The sequence below is a fragment of the Eschrichtius robustus genome, chromosome 1 (genome assembly GCF_028021215.1).
Source record: "Eschrichtius robustus isolate mEscRob2 chromosome 1, mEscRob2.pri, whole genome shotgun sequence".
NCBI lineage: Eukaryota > Metazoa > Chordata > Mammalia > Artiodactyla > Eschrichtiidae > Eschrichtius > Eschrichtius robustus.
The window spans coordinates 63,006,439-63,028,125 of NC_090824.1; the positions used below are offsets into that span (position 1 = coordinate 63,006,439).

A 21,687-nucleotide genomic window follows, 5' to 3' on the forward strand; every position below is an offset into this window, starting at 1 on the left:
TACATAGTAAACAGCAGAGACAGGCGGAGGACCTTTAAAAACAAAAACTACTCGGGGAGCTTGTCTAGGAGTCACTAGGCTTACAACAGCGCACGCAGGAATTATCTTCCCTGACTTTCTCGGACTCCTCTGCCTGCTTACACAGGAAACCAAAGGAGAGTAATGTCCCGGGTGATCTCACGCTGGCATGACGTCAAGAACCCTTGACGTCAGAAGGCGGTTGCCACGGGGACCATTCGCCACCGACGGCAAAGTCGTGAAACCCCATCACCACGCTCAGTCTCCGCGTCGGCCTCTACAGAGTCTAAGCTGCTAAAGAATCTTTAACCTTAAGGGGGCCTCAGGGAGAGAGGAGTGGTGCTGCTGCCGCCGAGAGCCCCACCTCCGCGGCTCCGGGTCCTGGGTACCGGGCCCCGGCCTGTGGCGGCGAGCGGCGGCCGCGGCGGCGGCGAAGGCGGTCGACCCGCCCGGGTCTCCTTTGCTCCGTGCAGGGCTGGGAGAGGGGAGCCGCCATATTGGAGCCGGAGCCGAAGGTGCTTTGCAGCCGCCGCGCGAGGCGGTTGGAGGTGGCGGCCCTGGCCTGGATCTGGAAGGAGTCAGCCGCGCCGGGGCCCGCAAGGCTGGGGAGTGAATGAGCCGCTCACGCTAGTCTCCTGCCCGCCCGTTCCCTCCACTTTCCGCCGCCGGGACCGGGCCGGGAGGGGGCCGGAGTCGGCCGTAGCGGAGGCAGGATGTTCTCCAAGAAGCCGCACGGAGACGTGAAGAAGTCTACCCAGAAGGTGCTGGACACCAAGAAGGACGCGCTGACCCGCCTCAAGCACCTGCGCATTGTCATCGGTGAGGGGCGAGGGGTGGTGGCGCCCGGAGGCCTGGGTTGTCCGGCCTTCCCTCTCCTGGGAGCCCCTGGGGACTGTCCCTCCGCCCTGGCTTGATGCGGGAGTAGAGGGCGAGGCGTCGCCTCTGCAGAGACGCGGGAGGGCGGATAATTTGGGGAAGGGAACCCTTGGCAGTTGGCAAACACTAGTCCCACTAACACGGGGTTTTCTCATTTTGAGTTAATAACCCGAACTGTTTTTTAAAAACTTATTACTCTAAAGATTTAGATTATTTTTAGACTTTAGGGAGACTTGGTGTTGCGGATAATGGTGTTTATAGGATATGTTTGTCAGATGACTACCGCCATCCCCACCCAAGTGAAATGAAAAAAAAAAAATCTCTCAGACAATATAAGCCTTAATCTTTCAAATTTCTTGGCTAAGGAGAGCAAAGAGGAAGCAGTTATACCTCTTTGGGAAATGGGTGGTTCCCAAAAAGCTTGTGGGAAAGAGACCCGCCCTTGTTAATGCACCTTGTTCATAATTACTATCATTTAGAGGTGCAACTATTATTAATTATAGAAAACAAGGTAGTTTATAGCTTCCTTTGCTTTTCGAGAATTATATAGAATTCTACTTTAATTAAAATTTTCTTACCGTCTGTTGCCCTCTGTTTTGCTGGCCGACCAAACTGCTCTTGAGTTGTGGATATGGTGTTAAAGGAATTTTTTGGACGCTTGGTCATTTCTCGGGCTGGTAAGGGCTGTAATAATACTTAAGGAACAACTGGTCCAATACTTGGCTCTTTTTAGATGAAATTTGAGGTGAAGAGGAAAGTTAGTTTGCCTTTGTTGATGCAGAGAGTTAATGGCAGAACTGAGTTTAGAACCCAGATGCTTGAATCCTAGTTCAGAGTTTATCATCTCAGGCTCTCTTCCTAAAGAATGTTCGTTTCGAAAAATGACGTTTATTCAGTGACGTAAGTCTTTTATTTGAGGTGCATGTTTCTCTACTATATGATTTACTCATACCAACAGGATAACACCAATACCTAACATTTGTATGGTACTTTACTGTTTACAGAATGACTTCACATAAATTATAATTAATCCTCACAATAACTCTAGAGTTAGTTAAATTATTATCCTCCATTTTTTACAAATGAGAAAGCTGAAGTTCGGGAATGTTAAGTGGTCATCCAGCTACTAGGAGGCAGAGCCAGAACTGGAACCCAGATTTCATGTCTCCAGTTTGATTTTTACTCTTTCTACCTTGATGGCAGCAAATCTATATCACAAGTAAATTGTGTTTATTCCTGTGGAATAGCAAGAAAGCAGTTAAATCCAGTTCAGCAATGTAAAAAGATTTTTTCAAGAAAATATAAATCTTCTAAATATAGTTGAGATTGTCATCTTTTTATTTAAATTTTACTTGAGAGTTAAGCTGTTGAAGAAAAATTTGGCTAGGAGACTGAGACAGGGAAAGTTAATGTGTGGATGTAGGAGATTTATCACAGATAATGGCAGTTTGAAATTGAAGACTTAATGGAATTTGATACCTACTTGGGACAAACTGTAGGCTGGGTAATGGCAGAGCTATAAAGTTGAGTTCCAATAGAGTATTGACATTTCCTAAATTAACTGCCACAGTTCTTTAGTTATGGAATGGTTAAGAAATGGTTCATATATACTTCTTTGGCATAGAAGTTTTTTTTCCATCCTGGAGACCTGGTCTAAATTAAGAGGTCATACATATCAGATATTTTGTAGTGCCTAACTTTCTCAGTTTGAAAACAAAACAGTTTTTTTTACCAAAAAAAACCCTTTGCTTTTTAGAAATTTATTTTATTTATTTTTAAATGGAGCATATACTGTACATAAACATTTAAAATATCCTTAAGAACCTTCAAATGGAGGACTGTGCTTTCAGACTCCCTGCCCCATGAGTGGAGGAGGTCCATACAGAGAGATTACTGCACTCATTTTAGAACAGTAATTCTCAACCAGGGACAGTTTTGCTCCCCTGGGGACAGTGAGAATGTCTGGAGACACTTTCAGTTGTCACAGTTGGAGAGAGGTGCTACTGGCATCTAGTGGGTAGCAGGTATGCTGCTAAACATCTTGAAACGCACAGGATAATCCCTCACAACAATATTCTAGCTTCAGATGTAAATGGTGCTGAGGTAAACCTTGTCAAAATGTAGAACAAAAACAGATGGACCTCCAAATCCTGCACTTGGTTCTAACATATTAATTAATTGAATAAAATATTCTGTATCTTTAAGTGGTTACAGTTACTTTGTTTGAAATATGATTAATGTGGTTCCTAAGAAAATGAGTGGGAGAGAGTAGAATGGCAAAGACTGAAAGGTGTCTTAGAGGTCTCCCATTTTGCAGATGGGAGAGCCACTTCAAATCCTTTTTGCAAGTTAAGTGCAGGTTTTGCATAAAGTAAACACTGTGAGGAAACTAGTTCGCAGAATAATGGGGCATCGCCAGTTACCCAGGATTTTGATTTTTGTTTGGTCCCATCTAAACTGTATTTTTAACCTTTAAATCGAACTTCCATTCACTCAGGGTATTTATAGAATTCAGTGCATCCCAATATATGAGAACATAATTTAAACATCTGGTGTAAGCCTTTGTCCTGGCATGTGTTCCCACTAAAGGACAATTGCAGCTGAATTTATAGAACTTGGAGGATTTAGATTTAAATCTACTGTGTTTGTTGATATTGCTGTGTGTTTGATTTTTAGGAACTGGAAGTTAGAATTATTAAAAAATAGAAATAAGGCCTTGTCTAGTTGCTAAAGTTTCATGTTGTCCTCTCCCCCTGCCCCCTTTGTTTTTCGGTTTTTTTTTTACAATTAATGGCCTTAAGAAAATTATAGTAAGTTAGCAGGTAACTTAGTATCTAACTAAGTGGCTAACATAATTCTTGGCATAAAGTGGATATTGACTAAATGTTATTGATAATTTTCTGGTATGGCAAGGTAACAGTTCAGTCTTCTCAACTTAAAAAAAAAGATAAGCGCTTATTTAGCTAATAAATATATTGATTATTGTTGGATCATTCTTTTTAGTAGCTTTATTGAGGTGTAATTGACAGAAAATAAATCACACATATTTAAAGCATATAATTGAATGCTTTTTCAAAAGTTGAAGTACAGGTGATGTACAATATTATATAAGTTACAGGTGTACAATACAGTGATTCACAATTTTTAAAGGTTATACTCCATTTATAGTTATAAAATATTGGCTATATTCTCCATGTTGTACAATATATGCTTTTAGCTTATTTTATGCATAGTAGTTTGTACCTCTTAATCCCCTACCCCTATATTGCGCCTCCCCCCTTCCCTATCCCCACTGGTGACTACTAGTTCTCTATATCTGTGAGTCTGCTTTTTTTGTTATGTTCACTGTTCACCAAAACAATTAAGAAAATGGTCATAGGAACATACATATCGATAATTACCTTAAACGTGAATGGATTAAATGCTCCAACCAAAAGACACAGGCTTGCTGAATGGATACAAAAACAAGACCCATATATATGCTGTCTACAAGATACCCACTTTAGACCTAGGGACACATACAGACTGAAAGTGAGGGGATGGAAAAAGATATTCCATGCAAATGGAAATCAAAAGAAAGCTGGAGTAGCTATACTCATATCAGATAAAATAGACTTTAAAATAAAGAATGTTACAAGAGACAAGGAAGGACACTACACAATGATCCAGGGATCAATCCAAGAAGAAGATATAACAATTATAAATATATATGCACCCAACATAGGAGCACCTCAATACATAAGGCAACTGCTAACAGCTATAAAAGAGGAAATCGACAGTAACACAATAATAGTGGGGGACTTTAACTCTTCACTTACACCAATGGACAGATCATCCAAAATGAAAATAAATAAGGAAACAGAAGCTTTAAATGACGCAATAGACCAGATAGATTTAATTGATATATATAGGACATTCCATCCAAAAACAGCAGATTACACGTTCTTCTCAAGTGCGCACGGAACATTCTCCAGGATAGATCACATCTTGGGTCACAAATCAAGCCTCAGTAAATTTAAGAAAATTGAAATCATATCAAGCATCTTTTCTGACCACAACGCTATGAGATTAGAAATGAATTACAGGGAAAAAAACGTAAAAAAGACAAACACATGGAGGCTAAACAATACGTTACTAAATAGCCAAGAGATCACTGAAGAAATCAAAGAGGAAATCAAAAAATACCTAGAGACAAATGACAATGAAAACACGACGACCCAAAACCTATGGGATGCAGCAAAAGCGGTTCTAAGAGGGAAGTTTATAGCTATACAAGCCTACCTAAAGAAACAAGAAAAATCTCAAGTAAACAATCTAACCTTACACCTAAAGAAACTAGAGAAAGAAGAACAAACAAAACCCAAAGTTAGCAGAAGGAAAGAAATCATAAAGATCAGAGCAGAAATAAATGAAATAGAAACAAAGAAAACAATAGCAAAGATCAATAAAACTAAACGTTGGTTCTTTGAGAAGATAAACAAAATTGATAAGCCATTAGCCAGACTCATCAAGAAAAAGAGGGAGAGGACTCAAATCAATAAAATCAGAAATGAAAAAGGAGAAGTTACAACAGACACCGCAGAAATACAAAGCATCCTAAGAGACTACTACAAGCAACTTTATGCCAATAAAATGGACAACCTGGAAGAAATGGACAAATTCTTAGAAAGGTATAACCTTCCAAGACTGAATCAGGAAGAATAGAAAATATGAACAGACCAATCACAAGTAATGAAATTGGAACTGTGATTAAAAATCTTCCAACGAACAAAAGTCCAGGACCAGATGGCTTCACAGGTGAATTCTATCAAACATTTAGAGAAGAGCTAACACCCATCCTTCTCAAACTCTTCCAAAAAATTGCAGAGGAAGGAACACTCCCAAACTCATTCTATGAGGTTACCATCACCCTGATACCAAAACCAGACAAAGACACTACAAAAAAAGAAAATTACAGACCAATATCACTGATGAATATAGATGCAAAAATCCTCAACAAAATACTAGCAAACAGAATCCAACAACACATTAAAAGGATCATACACCACGATCAAGTGGGATTTATCCCAGGGATGCAAGGATTCTTCAATATACGCAAATCAATCAGTGTGATACACCATATTAACAAATTGAAGAATAAAAACCATATGATCATCTCAATAGATGCAGAAAAAGCTTTTGACAAAATTCAACACCCATTTCTGATAAAAACTCTCCAGAAAGTGGGCATAGAGGGAACCTACCTCAACATAATAAAGGCCATATATGACAAACCCACAGCAAACATCATTCTCAATGGTGAAAAACTGAAAGCATTTCCTGTAAGATCAGGAACAAGACAAGGATGTCCACTCTCACCACTATTATTCAACATAGTTCTGGAAGTCCTAGCCACGGCAATCAGAGAAGAAAAAGAAAAAAGGAATACAAATTGGAAAAGAAGAAGTAAAACTGTCACTGTTTGTGGATGACATGATACTATACATAGAGAATCCTAAAACTGCCACCAGAAAACTGCTAGAGCTAATTAATGAATATGGTAAAGTTGCAGGATACAAAATTAATGCACAGAAATCTCTTGCATTCCTATACACTAATGATGAAAAATCTGAAAGAGAAATTAAGGAAACACTCCCATTTACCATTGCAACAAAAAGAATAAAATACTTAGGAATAAACCTACCTAGGGAGACAAAAGACCTGTATGCAGAAAACTATAAGACACTGATGAAAGAAATTAAAGATGATACCAACAGATGGAGAGATATACCATGTTCTTGGATTGGAAGAATCAACATTGTGAAAATGAGTATACTACCCAAAGCAATCTACAGATTCAATGCAATCCCTATCAAATTACCAATGGCATTTTTTACGGAGCTAGAACAAATCATCTTAAAATTTGTATGGAGACACAAAAGACCCCGAATAGCCAAAGCAGTCTTGAGGCAAAAAAATGGAGCTGGAGGAATCAGACTCCCTGACTTCAGACTCTACTACAAAGCTACAGTAATCAAGACAATATGGTACTGGCACAAAAACAGAGACATAGATCAATGGAACAAGATAGAAAGCCCAGAGATTAACCCACGCACCTATGGTCAACTAATCTATGACAAAGGAGGCAAAGATATACAATGGAGAAAAGACAGTCTCTTCAATAAGTGGTGCTGGGAAAACTGGACAGCTACATGTAAAAGAATGAAATTAGAATACTCCCTAACACCATACACAAAAATAAACTCAAAATGGATTAGAGACCTAAATATAAGACTGGACACTATAAAACTCTTAGAGGAAAACATAGGAAGAACACTCTGACATAAATCACAGCAAGATCTTTTTTAATCCACCTCCTAGAGTAATGGAAATAAAAACAAAAATAAACAAGTGGGACCTAATGAAACTTCAAAGCTTTTGCACAGCAAAGGAAACCATAAACAAGACGAAAAGACAACCCTCAGAATGGGAGAAAATATTTGCAAATGAATCAACGGACAAAGGATTAATCTCCAAAATATATAAACAGCTCATTCAGCTCAATATCAAAGAAACAAACACCCCAATCCAAAAATGGGCAGAAGACCTAAATAGACATTTCTCCAAAGAAGACATACAGACGGCCACGAAGCACATGAAAAGATGCTCAACATCACTAATTATTAGAGAAATGCAAATCAAAACTACAATGAGGTATCACCTCACTCCTGTTAGAATGGGCATCATCAGAAAATCTACAAACAACAAATGCTGGAGAGGGTGTGGAGAAAAGGGAACCCTCTTGCACTGTTGGTGGGAATGTAAATTGATACAGCCACTATGGAGAACAATATGGAGGTTCCTTAAAAAAGTAAAAATAGAATTACCATATGACCCAGCAATCCCACTACTGGGCATATACCCAGAGAAAACTGTAATTCAAAAAGACACATGCACCCGAATGTTCATTGCAGCACTATTTACAATAGCCAGGTCATGGAAGCAACCTAAATGCCCATCAGCAGACGAATGGATAAAGAAGATGTGGTACATATATACAATGGAATATTACTCAGCCATAAGAAGGAACGAAATTGAGTCATTTGTTGAGACGTGGATGGATCTAGAGACTGTCATACAGAGTGAAGTAAGTCAGAAAGAGAAAAACAAATATCGTATATTAATGCATGTATGTGGAACCTAGAAAAATGGTACAGATGAGCCAGTTTGCAGGGTAGAAGTTGAGACACAGATGTAGAGAAATGGACATATGGACACCAAGGGGGGAAAACTGTGGTGAGGTGGGGATGGTGGTGTGCTGAATTGGGCGATTGGGATTGACATGTATACAGTGATGTGTATAAAATTGATGCCTAATAACCTGCAGTATAAAAAAACAAACAAAACAACTAATACTAAACTTTTATTGGGTTATTTGTATGGAAATATGTTAATATAAATGTTTCAGACATTACATGAAATTTCTAAAAATCTTATATTTGTATTTGTATGGAAATATGTATGGAAATATGTTAATATAAATGTTTCAGACATTACATGAAATTTCTAAAAATCTTATATGTTCTGGTATAATGTTATATGTAATAATCCTAGTTATTACTTTAAAATGTATATCTCAGAAATAACTAATTTTCTTGTCAACTGCATTATTATGAACTTTCATCAAATCTTTAACTGTGGTCGTTTTTAAGTCTTTTGTCATTTACAGACAGTTCTGGGTGTACTCTGATGATTTTGCAAATATGTTCCTATAAAAGGGTTTCATCTTCAAAAAATTCATGGAAAAGACTCTGACAAGTACAGGTTTCTGGTAACTGACTGTACTGCTGAACTGAATGAATAAGCATTTTCAGAACTCTAATGAAAAACTGATGAACTCATAAAAGTGCTAACAAAAGATCAAGATGAAAAAAAAAATTAATTACATGGGACTGAGTGAACTGATGAGGATGAGTATAATTTTCGTGACTTTCTGTCTGAGTTTAAAAAAAAAAAAATCCCACAAGGACTCAGAGGCAAAGAATATACAAATCAATTTTCACTGCAAAGTAAAGGAGCTGTTACAGTGGAGGATTACTGGACTGAATGTCAATATTATGACATAGTATGAGTGTGTTTCATGTTTGGTAATTGCAATCATTGTTGCTTTTGTTATGGTCATCCATGTACAATGCTTGGTGTCAGTCTATTTATCTCTTGTAAAAATAAAATACAGTGTGTGTGTGTGAAAAATAAAAATAAAAAAAAATAAAAAATAAAAAAAACATAAAAAAAAAAAAAGATTCCACATATAAGTGATATCATACAGTATTTGTCTTTCTCTGACTTATTTCACTTAGCGTAATACCCTCCAAGTCCACCCAGGTTGCTACAAATGGCAAAATTTCATTCTTTTTTATGGCTAAGTAGCATTCCATTGTGTTTATACACCATATCTTCTTTATCCATTCATCCATTGATGGACACTTAGGTTGTTTCCATGTCTTGGCAATTATAAATAATGCTGCTATGAACAATGGGGTAATTGAGTACATACATATACCTATACATATACATGTTTTTGACATACGTATATCTTGTGAAGCCATCATGACAATCAAGATAAGGAACATAGACAATCAAGAAAATAAATATATCTGTAACCTCCCAAAGTTTCCTTTTGCCCCTTTGTAATCCCTTCCTCTCATCCTTACTTGCCTGCCATCCTACCCCTTCCCTGGGCAACCACTGATCTGCTCTCCTCTACGTTAGTTTGTATTTTATATATATATGGAATTAACAGTATTTACTCTTTTTTGATTGGTTTTTCTACTCAGCATACTTTGAAATTCCTCTGTATTTGTTTTGTGGTGGCATATCTATAGTACTTTGCTCTTATTGCTGAGTAATATTTCATTGTATGGATATGCTATAATTTGATTATCCCATTCACATGTTGATGGACATGTGGGTTTTCAGTTTTGGACTATTCCATATAAAACTGCTGTGAGATGTACCTGTTATATAGACATATGCTTTCTTTTCTCTTGGAATAAATACTTAGGAATGGCATGGATGGATCCTATGGCAGTTGTGTGTTTCTTTTTAGAAGCTGATATACTGTTTTTTGTTTTTTTACCATTTTACATCCTTACAAGCAGTATGTGAGAGTTCTAGTTCCTCCACAAATGCACCAACACCACTTGGTATGGTATTTCCTTTTCTTGTCAGCCACTATAATAAGTTATGTAGTGGATATAATTAGTGTTTCCCTGATATCTAATAACATTGACCTTCTTTTCATGTGCTTAATTTGCCATTGTATAACTTCTTTGATGAAATCAAGTTCAAATCTTTCACCTATTTTTAAACTGAGTTGTTTGCTTTCTTATTTAGTTTTGAAAATTCTGTATATATTCTGGATACAAGTACTTTATCAGATACATGATTGGCAAAGGATTTTTTTTTCCCCCAGTCTTTGGATGTCTTTTAATTCTCTTATTTTCTTAGAAGGAGTAGGAATTCTTAATTTTGATAAAGTCAATATGTCAAGTTTTTCTTTTATGGTTCATGCTTTTGGTGTTGTATCTGAAATCTTTGCCCAAAGTCAAGGTCACAAAAATTTTCTCCTATGTTTTCTTCTAGAGTTTTAAAATTTTAGGATCTATATTTAGGTCTGTGATCCATCCTGAGTTAACTCTGCAAATATGGTTTGAGGTATGGATTGAAGTTTATTTTTTTGTATATGGATATCCAAATTTTCCAGCACCATTTGTTGAAAACGACTGCCCTTTCTCCACTGAATTGCCTTTGTACTTTTTCCAAAACTCAGTTGTCTATATATGTATGGATCTATTTTGGGACTCTGTTTTGTTCTGGTGATCTATTTGTTTGTGTTGATGCCTGTACCACAGTGGGTTTTTTTGTTGTTGTTACCATAACTTGATAATACATCTTGAAATTAGATGGTGTTGTCCCTCCAACTTTGTTCTTCTTTTTCAAAGGTTTGTGTTTTCTTGGAGCGGGGGGAGGGAGCTATGCCAGATCCTTTACCTTCCCATATGAGTTTTAAGATTAGCTTGTCAATTTCTTAAAAAAATAAATAAACAAATTCTTGCTGGGGTTTTGATCGGGATTGTGATGAATTTGTAGGTCACTTTGGGAAAAATTGACAATATTGAATTCTCTGACTCATGAACAAGGTATGTTTCTTGATTTTATATAGGGCTTCTTTAATTTCTCTAGCAGCGTTTTATACTTTTTAATCTACAGGTCTTACACATCCTTTGTCACTTATCCCTAAATATTTTCTACTTTTGATACCGTTGTAAATGATATCTTCATAACCATTTTTAAAAAAAAATTATTTTATTTATTTTTGTCTGCGTTGGGTTTTCGTTGCTGCGCACGGGCTTTTCTCTAGTTGTGGTGAGTGCGGGCCACTCTTTGTTGCGGTACGTGGGCCTCTCATTGAGGTGGCCTCTCTTGTTGCCGAGCACAGGCTCTAGACGCATGGGCTCAGTAGTTGTGGCTTGCGGGCTCTAGAACTCAGGCTCAGTAGTTGTGGCGCATGGGCTTAATTGCTCTGCGGCATGTGGGATCTTCCCAGACCAGGGATCGAACCCGTGTCCCCTGCACTGGCAGGCGGACTCTTAACCACTGCACCACCGGGGAAGCCCCTTCATGACTATTTCTGATTGCTAGTAAAAGGAAATGCAGTTGATTTTCGTATATTGAGCTTGTATCATGAAACCTTGCTAAACTCACTTATTAGTTCTATTAGTATTTTATAGATTTCATGGGATTCTTTTTTTTTTTACATGCATGATCTCATTGTCTGTGAATAAAGATGGTCTTGCTTCTTTTTAACCTGGATGCCTTTATATCTTTTTCTTGTCTTGAACTTATTGGAATCTCTAGCACAGTGTAGAATAGAAGTGGTGAGAGTGGACATCCTTGTCTTTTTCTTGATCTTAAGGGTAAAGTGATCAGTTTTTTACCATACAATATGATGTTAATTGTAGGTTTTTTATAGATGCCCTTTGTCATGTTGAGAAAGTTTTATTCTTTTTCTAGTTTGCTGAGAGTTTTCATCAAGAATAGATATTAGATATGTCAAATGCTTTTTCTGTTTCTATTGAGGTTAACAGGTTTTAAAATTTTTTTTCATTCTGTTAATGTGATAAATTATAGTCATGGATTTTCAAGTGTTAAATCAACTCTGCAGTCCTCTGCAAACCTAAGTTGATTGTGATATCTTGTCATTTTTATATATTGTTGGATTTGACACTCTAAAATGTTTGTAATTTTGTAATTATGTTTGTGAGGGATATTGGTCTATACTTTTCTTGTAATGTTTTTGCTTTTTTATAACAGGTAATGTTAGCCTCATAGTATTAATTGAGAAGCATTCCTTTCTTTTCAGTTTTCTGGAATTGTTCATGTAAAATTGGTATCATTTTTTTTCCTTAAATGTTTGTTTGAATTCACCAATGAAGCCATCTAGATATGGAGTTTTCTTTGAGGGAAGGTTTTTAACTATTTTAATAGAGGGCTGTTCAGGTTATCTGTTTCTTCTTGAAAGGACATTGGTAGTTTGTATCTTTCAAGGGATTTTCCTATTTCATAAAAGTTGTCGAATTTATAGGTATAAAGTTGTTCATAATGCTCCGTTATTGTCCTTTGATATCTATAGAATCTGTGATGATGTCACCCCTCTTATTCCTAATTTGTCTTTCTTTCCTGATGACTCTGGCTGGAGGCTTATCTCTTTTATTGATCGTCTAGAAGGACCAGTTTGTGGCTTCATTGATTTTTCTCTGTTTTTCTGTTTTTATTTCATTGATTTCTGCTTTGGTCTTTATTATTCCCTTTTCCTGCTTAGTTTTAGTTTAATTTGCTCTTTTTCTAGGTTCTTAAAGTGTAAACTGAGGTTATTTATTTGAGACCTTTTTTCTTTCTAATGTAGGCATTTGGTGATATAAATTTTCCCCTAAACAGCATCCCACAAATTATGGTATTTCGTATTTTCATTTACAGCTAGGTCCAGAATGCATTCTAACTTCCCTTTTGATTTCTTCTTTGATCCATGGGTTATTTACAAGTGTGTTTTTTAGCTTCAAATATTGGTGGATTATCCTGATATCTTTCTGTTATTGATTTCTAATTTGATTTCATTATAGTCAGAAAACATATGTTTTATGACTTGAATTCTTTAAAATTTATCAAAATTTGACAGTCAGGAATATGTTTTAACTTGATGGATGTTCCATATTCACTTGAAAACAGTATATATTCTGCTGTTGGTGGGTTGAGTGTTTGAAAAATGTCAGTTAGGATAAGTTGTTTGATAGTATTGTTCAGGTCTCCTATATCCTTGCTGAATTTGTCTCCTTGTTTTTACAAGTTATTGAGGGGGGGGGCTGAAATTTCTGACTGTAATTGGGGGTTTGTCTATTTCTTTTTGAGTTCTATCAGATTTTGCTTAATGTATTTTGAAGCTCTGTTATTAGGTGTCTAAACATTTAGGGTTATTATTTCCTCTTGATAAATTGAGTTCTTTAGCATTACAAAATGATATCTTTAACCTTGGTAATAGTCTTTGCTCTGGAATCTACTTTGATAGTAATATATAGACTTCTGCTTTCATTGACTAGTATATATTTTCCTGTCTTTTTAATCTATTTGTTTCTTTATATAAAGTGGATTTCTTGGTGGCAGTATATATTTGAGTCTTAATTTTTAATCTAATTTAAGAATCTCGGCCTTTGAATTGAGATGTTTGGATGACTTTTTTGTTCTTTGTCACTGTGCTGTTCATTACATCCCCAGAATTTATTTATCTTATAACTAAAAATTTATACCTTTTCACTCTCTTTGCCCGTTTTCCCCACCCCTACCCCCTGCCTCAACCACCATTCTGTTCTCTGTTTCTATGAGTTTGCTGTCTTTAAATTTCACATGTAAGTGAGATCATACAATATTTGTCTTTCTCTGTCTTATTTCACCTAGCATGATGCCCTCAAAGTCTACCTATGCTGTAGCAAATGACAGGATTTTCTTCTCTTTTTTTTGACTGAATAATATTCCTTTGTATGGACATACACATGTCCATACAAACGAATATATATCACATTTTCTTTATCCATTCATCTGTTGCCAGACACTTAGGTTGTTTCCATGTCTTGGCTGTTGTAAATAATGCTGCAGTGAACATGGGAGTGCAGATATCTCTTCAAAGTAGTGGTTTCATTTCCTTTGGGTATATACCCAGAAGTGGAATTGCTGGATCATGTGGTAGTTCTATTGTTAATTTTTTTAAAAAATTAATTAATTAATTTATTTATTTATTTTTGGCTGTGTTGGGTCTTCGTTGGTGCATGTGGGCTTTCTCTAGTTGTGGCGAGTGGGGGCTACTCTTCGTTGTGGTGCATGGGCTTCTCATTGCGGTGGCTTCTCGTTGCAGAGCACAGGCTCTAGGCATGTGGGCTTCAGTAGTTGTGGTGCACGGGCTCACTAGTTGTGGCTTGTGGGCTCTAGAGCGCAGGCTCAGTAGTTGTGTCATGTGGGCTTAGTTGCTCCGCGGCATGTGGGATCTTCATGGACCATGGATTGAACCTGTGTCCCCTGCATTGGCAGGCAGATTCTTAACCACTGCGCCACAAGGGAAGTCCCCCGTTTTTTTTAAACAATTTTTTTTTTTTAATTTCTTGGCCATGCCGCCTGACGTGGGATCTTAGTTCCCCCACCAGGGATCGAACCCATGCCCCCTGCAGTGGAAGCGTGGGGTCTTAACCACTGGACCGCCAGGAAAGTCTCTCTATTGTTAACTTTTTGAGGAACCTTTATGCTATTTTTCATAGTGACTGCACAAATTTACATTTCCACACAACTGATTTTTGTATGTTGATTTTGTATTGTGTAATTGTACTGAATTCATTTATTAGTTCTGATAGTTTTCTAGTGGAGTCTTTAGGGTTTTCTGTATTATAAGATCATGTCATCTGCAAATAGAAACAGGTATACTTCGTCCTTTCGGATTTGGGTGGCTTTTATTTTTTCTTCTTGCCTCTTCTTGCCGAATTGCTCTGGCTAGGACTTCCAATACTGTGTTGAATAGGAGTGATGAAAGTGGACATCTTGCTCTTTCAGCTTTTCACCATTGAATATGATGTTAGCTGTAGGCTTGTCATATATGACCTTTATTATGTGGCAGTACATTCCCTCTATACCCAGTTTGTTGAGAGTATTTATTATGAATGTGATGTTGAGTTTTTTTAAAATGCTTTTTCTGTATCTGTTGAGATGATCATATGACTTTTAACCTTCATTTTGTGAATCTGTGAATCACATTGGTTAATTTGTGATGTTTGAACCATTCTCGCATGCCTGGAATAAATCCCGCTTAATCATGGTTATGATCCTTTTAATATATTATTGCGTTTGGTTTGCCAATGTTTTGTTGAGGATCTATGTTTTTCAGGTATATTGGCCTGTAATGTTCTTTTCTTTTTTTTTTCTTTCTTTGTAGTGATTTTGTCTGGTTATGTTATCAGGGTAATGCTAGCTTTGCAAAATGAGTTTGGAAGTATTCCCTCTGTTTCCATTATATGGAAAAGAGTTTGAGAAAGATTGGTATGAATTCTTTAAATGTTTGGCAGAATTCACCAGTGAAGCCATCTGGTTCTGGACATTTCTTTGTTAGGAGGTTTTGGATTACTGATTTAGTCTTGTTACTTGTAATTGTTCTTTTCAGATTCAGACCAATAACTTGCCATTTAGATCTGGATGACGTACATTTAAAGTTATTATTGATTTGTTTGAGTTTGATTTAAGTTTGTGTCTATTATCTTGCTGTTTTCTATTTGGCTTATCTTTTCTTAGTTTTCTTTTTTCCCTTTTTTTATGTTAGTTGAATAAATTTATGATTTTTAAAAAATTTCTTTGTCTTATTAGCTATAATCTTTTATTATTTTAGTTGTTGCTATATGATTTATAGTATGATTTATATATCTTCAACTTCCCAGAGTCTACTTACTATTAAGTAGAGTGTGCTTTCATTTCTCTTCCCAGCCTTTATACTTTTTTGATCATACATTTACTTATATTGATACATATTGTAAACCCTATAATAGTTTGTTTTGTCTAAGCAAGCAGTTATCTTTTAGATACTTTTAAATAATGAGGAAAAAGATATATATTTACCCATGTGGTACCATTTCCAGCGCTCTTCATTCCTTTGCAGAGATAGATATTTCCAGCCAGCCAGCATCATTTTGTTTTTGTTGGAAGGATTTCCTTTAACATTTCTTTTGTAATGATGGTCTGCTGGTGATGGATTCGCTATGCTTTTGTTTACGTTAAAAAGTCTTTATTTTTCCTTCTTTTTTGAAAGATGTTTTGCTATTATTAGAATTCTTGGTTGATGGCTTTTTTCCTTTGTCCTTTAAAGATTTTACTCCACTGTCTTTTTGCTTGCATTGTTTCTGATAAGAAGTCTGCTGTCATATTTTTTTTTTTTTTCCCCCCAAAGAGGAAAAAAGCAAATTTGTTGTTGTTGGTAGAAGGGTATGAAGGGAAGGGCTCTTCACCCTTCCCAACATCTTGCATGGATGGGAGGTTGGGGGCAACAGAAGAGGCAGTAGATGGGGGTGCAGGCCCCACTCTGTACAATATAGAAGAATCTGATATAGATACTTTGTATAAAAGCTACTTGTCCTCATTTGTGTCCTCTTGCTGGCTGGCCAGGCTCGGGGGCTCTGGGGGACAAAGAAGCTGGGTGGTGGGCCAGGACTCAGGGACACCCCATGGTCCCCATCCTCTGGCTGTCCCCTTGCGGGGTCACTTTGGATCCTTGGTGAGGGCGTAGCAGAGCTCCAGTGGTCGGGACACTTTCCAGAACTTCTCATTCACGTGCTCCAGGGTCAGCAAGCCATTCAGTGTCGTGAAAGCTCCACCCCGGGGGGCAATGTAGATGGTATACTGCTTTTCACTGACACCCTCCAGACTGGGCAAGGCAGGCTCCTCAGGGCCGTCACCTCCTCCGGCACCCGTGCCCTCCCCGCCTCCCCCATCAGGTCCTCCGGCATCAGAGGCACCCCCTCCAGGCCCTCCTGGCTCCCCTGCCTCTTGCTGCTGCCTCTGTTCGAGGGCAGTGCGCAGGGCCAAGTACTTGGAGAGATGGTCCACTGTGACATTCCCAGTTGTCTTCACACACCTAGTCTGGCAGTATTCTCCCTTCTCCACGAGCAGGGGGTGGGGCCGGAACATGAGCTCAATTTCTCTACCTGGCTCTGGGGGACTGGGAGCCCCGGGAGGGCTTGGGGGGGCAGGGTTCCCCCTCCCAGGGTCCCTCCCCGGTCACCAGAGTCTTCAGAACCGGCACTTGCACCCACCCCACCAGTGCCACCTCCCCCTGTCCCTACACTGCTCCCCCGGCGCCCCCTCTACGGGGTCGCTTGGGAGCAGGGCCTGGGGCAGAGTCAGGGGCGGAGTCTGAGCTCACGTCCTCTCCATTCCCCTCTCCCTCCCCCGGCTCTCCTTCCCCCCAACTCATCGTTGTGGTCTGATCTGACCCAGGCATCGGCCGTCTCACACGCTGGGCCCTGTGCATGGCCTGCATGCACAGCCCCTCCTCAGTGCTGGAGCTCAGCACCTGCTGGTTGTACAGGCGGCTGAGGTGGATGAGCACCCTGTCTTGGTGGGCCTCATATTCCTCCCGGCTGGGGTAGATCTTAGAGATCAGAGCATCGAAGTTGGGGTCTGGCTGCAGAGACCGCTTGGATACCAGCTTCTTTCGGCAGGTAGGGCACTCCTTGTTCCTGCTGTGCAGGGCCGTGACAGTGCTATCAGAGCAGAATCGGTGGAGGCACTCCTTGGTTGTCATCGTATTCTTCAGCATGTCCAGGCAGATGGGGCACATGACCTCTGAATGCAGCGACCGAGGGGAAACTGCAGTCTCTGTGCCATCCATGATGGCTTCCTGGAGGTGTCGATGAGTGGAAAGGTGGTGGGTGGGTTGGGGGGAAAGGGGTTTTAGAAACAAGTGGTCCATGAAATTGGAGTCTTGAGAAATACAGTGAGATGTCACAATCTGGGTACCTCACGTTGGCCACTTGAGGAAATTGGGAATTCTTAGAGTAGGAGCTTTGGAATAGGAGGATCTAAGGTTTGGTGATAGGCCTGGGGATGGGCATGGCACAGATTTTCCATCTGTGGAACACTTACTTGGTCAACAGAATTTCTTACAGTGCAGTCCTGGTACTACCTATATAACAATCCCCTAGGATGCATGTTAAAAATGCAGATTCTAGGGTCCCATCCCATTACTGTATCACAATGTTACAGGTAGGGGCCAGCGGGAATTCCATTTTTAATAAACTCCGAAGGTGAGTCTTACATGCGCTGACCTATCATGCTGAACTGAGGAACGGGGAAGGTAATTTCAGCCTGTTTACTGTCTTTCAAATGAAGATAGTAATACTTGCTCTACCTCTCTGGCACATCTGAGGGGTCCGGTGGAGCTCATACAGACTCAGTTCCCACGTTTTGCTGGCATTCTGGGCATTCGCCAGCGTCGTCATGGTGACCGGGCACAGAGCCCCCACGAGGGCTCCACCGCCGGGGAGGAGGAGAGGTAGGCAGCCTCCAGCCGTCTGCGCTCCCGCCGCCGCAGCGCCTCTCCCGGGGCCCGGGCTCCCTGGCCGAGTTCGCTCGGTCCGCAGCCGCTGCTCAGACAGCAGCTCCTGCCGCTGCTGCTGCCGCCGCCATGGCCCGAGCGCTGGGGCCCTGGGCCCTGTCATCTTTATCTTACTCTGTATATATATATATATTTTTTTTTTTATTCTTTTTTTCTGGCTGCTTTTAAGATTTTCTCTTCATCACTGGTTTTGAGCAATTTGATTATGATGTGCCATGGTGCAGTTTTCTCAATATTTCTTGCCATGGGGTTCCTCAAGATTCTTAGATGTGTGGGTTTAGAGTTTTCCTAAAGTTTGGAAAATTTTTGGCCATTTTCCGCCAGTTACTTCTCCCCTCCGTACTTTTACTTATTTATTCTTTTATTTATTTCATTTATTAGTATATTGAATATTAATATCAGGTTCATATATTAGGAAGTATTATTAGTATATTGGAGGGACTCATAGCTTTCTGGAAAGAACTGATATTCTTTTCATTTTTTTTATATTCTTCTGTGTTTTATCTTGAGTAGTTCCTATTTCTACTCTTCAAATTTACTAGTCTCTTCTGCTACATGCAATCTGCCATTAATCACACTAGTTTATTTTTCATCTTAGATGTAGTTTTTATCTAGTTCATTTTGTGTGTGTTGTATATAAAATTATATTGTCTGTATATCTTCTTAGCTTCTTGAACATATGGAATACAAGTAAAATAACTTAATATCCTCTCTGCTCATTCTAACATCTCTATCTATTCTGGGTCAGTTTCCATCAGTTGATTATTCTTCTCATCCTGGGTTGTTTTCTTGCTTCTTTGTATGCTGAGTAATCTTTGGATGTCTCATATTTGAATTTTACCTTCTTAGCTTCTGGATATTTTTGTATTCCTATAAATTCTTGAGCTTTTTACTGGGATGCAGTTAAATTACTTGAAAACTGTTTGATCATTTCAGGTCTTGCTTTTAGGGTTTGTTGAGTGGATCCATCTAGGGATAATTATTACCTACTGTGAGGCAATACCTTCCTGAGTATTCTATTCAGTGCCCACAGGTATGAGGGATTTTTTGTAGCCCCGCTCTTGGGAACAGGCACTGTTCCCCAGCTTATGTGAGCATCTGGTACTGTTCTCCCATATTCTCTCGCATAGTACTTTTTCCTGTCTTGGGAAGTTTCCTTGCAAGTATTTATGATCATACTGAAAGAGAACCCTCTCCAGTCTTCGAGGATCTCACTGTGTACAGCTCTCTCCTCTTTGGTGCTCTGTCCTGTGGACTCTAATTACCTTGGTTTCCTTGCACTATCAGCTCATTTTCTCAACTCATGGATTCCACTGGCTCTGCCTGGATTCCCTTTCCTCTCACCATGGGCTGGAAACTCTTAAGACATTAAACTGGAGTAGCTGAAGGTATACCTCCTTTGTTTGCCATATGTCAGGAATGACTTTCCTTATCTGATGTTCGTATCTGCTTGAAACAGACAAACAAAAGAACAAAAAAACCCCTGAAACATAAACAACAATTTTCAAGACACTGGACATCAGCTGCTGATAATAAGAGTTTCTCTTAAATGAATGAGACTGAAAATTGGCTTCATACAAAGCAACTTGGCCCTCATTTTTTTACTTTTTTACATTCAGAGAAGAAATTTATGATCAATTGATTATTGATTATATCTGTGAAAAATATCTAATTGTTCTCCAATCTGAATATATTAATGTTTTCAGAAAGAAAATCAGATTAAAATATCTTAGAAAAATAAAAAACAGTGTTCATTAGGTATAAAAAGTAATGTATAAAAGAAACAAGTACTGTTTATGTTCATTAAGTAAATAACTTGAAAGTGGTATAGATTAGCTTGGAACAGATATGCCTGGAAATCTGAAAATGTGTAGGAGTCATTGTGAACTGTAAACTGCCTATAAAAATAAACTAACTTGATATTTGAATATGTTCTTAGGATTTGATGTGCAAAGTTAGCAAGTTATCCTATATACATGTCATTAGACTCTTTACATTCTTTAATTTGTATAAACTCTTTATATTCTTTAATTTGACTCTTACTGATTTAAAAAATTAATTTGACTTCATTGAAATGTTTTATCTTTGTGTATTTATGAAGAAGTGATTTACTGAGCAGATTATTTACATAAACAATATTGCTGATTAATTTGCTTAGTGAAACAAGCTGTTTCAAAATATTGTAAGCTATTTTTGCATTAACATTTCTTTCATTAAGGATTTTATTGCATCCAAAGAATTTTACATGGCTTATAGGACTGAATAAAATGTGGAATAGAACAATTAGTGATAAAACAAGCAACCGAAGAGCCATTACTTAAAGGTAACATTATCAGGTTCCAGAGATGAGCTGATTATAGCTATAAGGCATTGAATTTGGTTCTTAGATTTCCTGGCAGCCAAAGTGAAAAGAGAAACATGTTGGGTTACAAGTTTTCAGTGTCCTAGAAAATTCTGAAAGCATACTTTTTTCTTCCTTTCTTTCTTTCTTTTTTTTTTTAGTTAAAACATTGTTTTTTCTGGATTCTAAATTCAATCACAAGTTGTATATATATGTATGTTCATATATTATTTAATGTGTCTTCTTTTAGAAGGATCATGCAGTAGACAGATTTTGGAGAAAATAGAAAAATAGATGATTAGTATGTTTGTTAGATCTATTCTTTCTAAGATCAAATGTCTACACAATCTAAATTGTTTTCATTCTTTCTTTTTTTTCTATTTGTGTAAATGGCACCACCATCTTCGAGGTTACTAAGACATGAAACTTTCATCTTTGACAATGTGGTAGAAAAAGAAAAATAAATTTATCTTAGTCACATTATCTTCTTCAACCTCTTGTTACCCCTCTCTGGTATTTTACATTTCAGTAATATTGAATGAGACATGACTTTCTGTGATGCCTGTGCTTTTGCTAATGTTATTTACTGTACCGTCATTAATAACCCATTTCTTTTAACCTTCTTATTAAGAAAGAAAGAATAAGAGGGAGGAAGGAAGGAGGAAGAAAGAACGAAGCATCAACAACAAAATAATAATCCCACTTATTGGATTTCAAAACTGCAGTCTGGAGTGATAACTACTATAGAAAGGAAGTAGACTTTGTATGAACTCTA

The 21,687-nt window shown here is 38.2% G+C and overlaps 2 protein-coding genes across 5 annotated transcripts in view; one reads left to right on the forward strand and one right to left on the reverse strand.

Moving 5' to 3' along the window:
• Positions 1-294: 294 nt before the first annotated feature.
• Positions 295-21,687, forward strand: part of RALGAPA1 (Ral GTPase activating protein catalytic subunit alpha 1) — a 222,410-nt gene continuing 201,017 nt past the window's right edge. For all 4 annotated transcript variants that reach the window (XM_068546053.1, XM_068546079.1, XM_068546070.1 and 1 more), the window contains exon 1: positions 295-837. In XM_068546053.1, coding sequence (XP_068402154.1) covers positions 732-837 — 106 coding nt within the window. In that variant the 5' untranslated portion in view covers positions 295-731. The remainder of the gene's footprint in view (positions 838-21,687) is intronic.
• Positions 16,537-18,611, reverse strand: LOC137757396 (E3 ubiquitin-protein ligase RING1-like). Its single transcript, XM_068534119.1, is given in 4 exon segments — positions 16,537-17,201; positions 17,204-17,302; positions 17,305-17,850; positions 18,374-18,611. Coding segments are annotated over 4 exon segments (1,215 nt in total). The 5' UTR covers positions 18,456-18,611; the 3' UTR covers positions 16,537-16,713.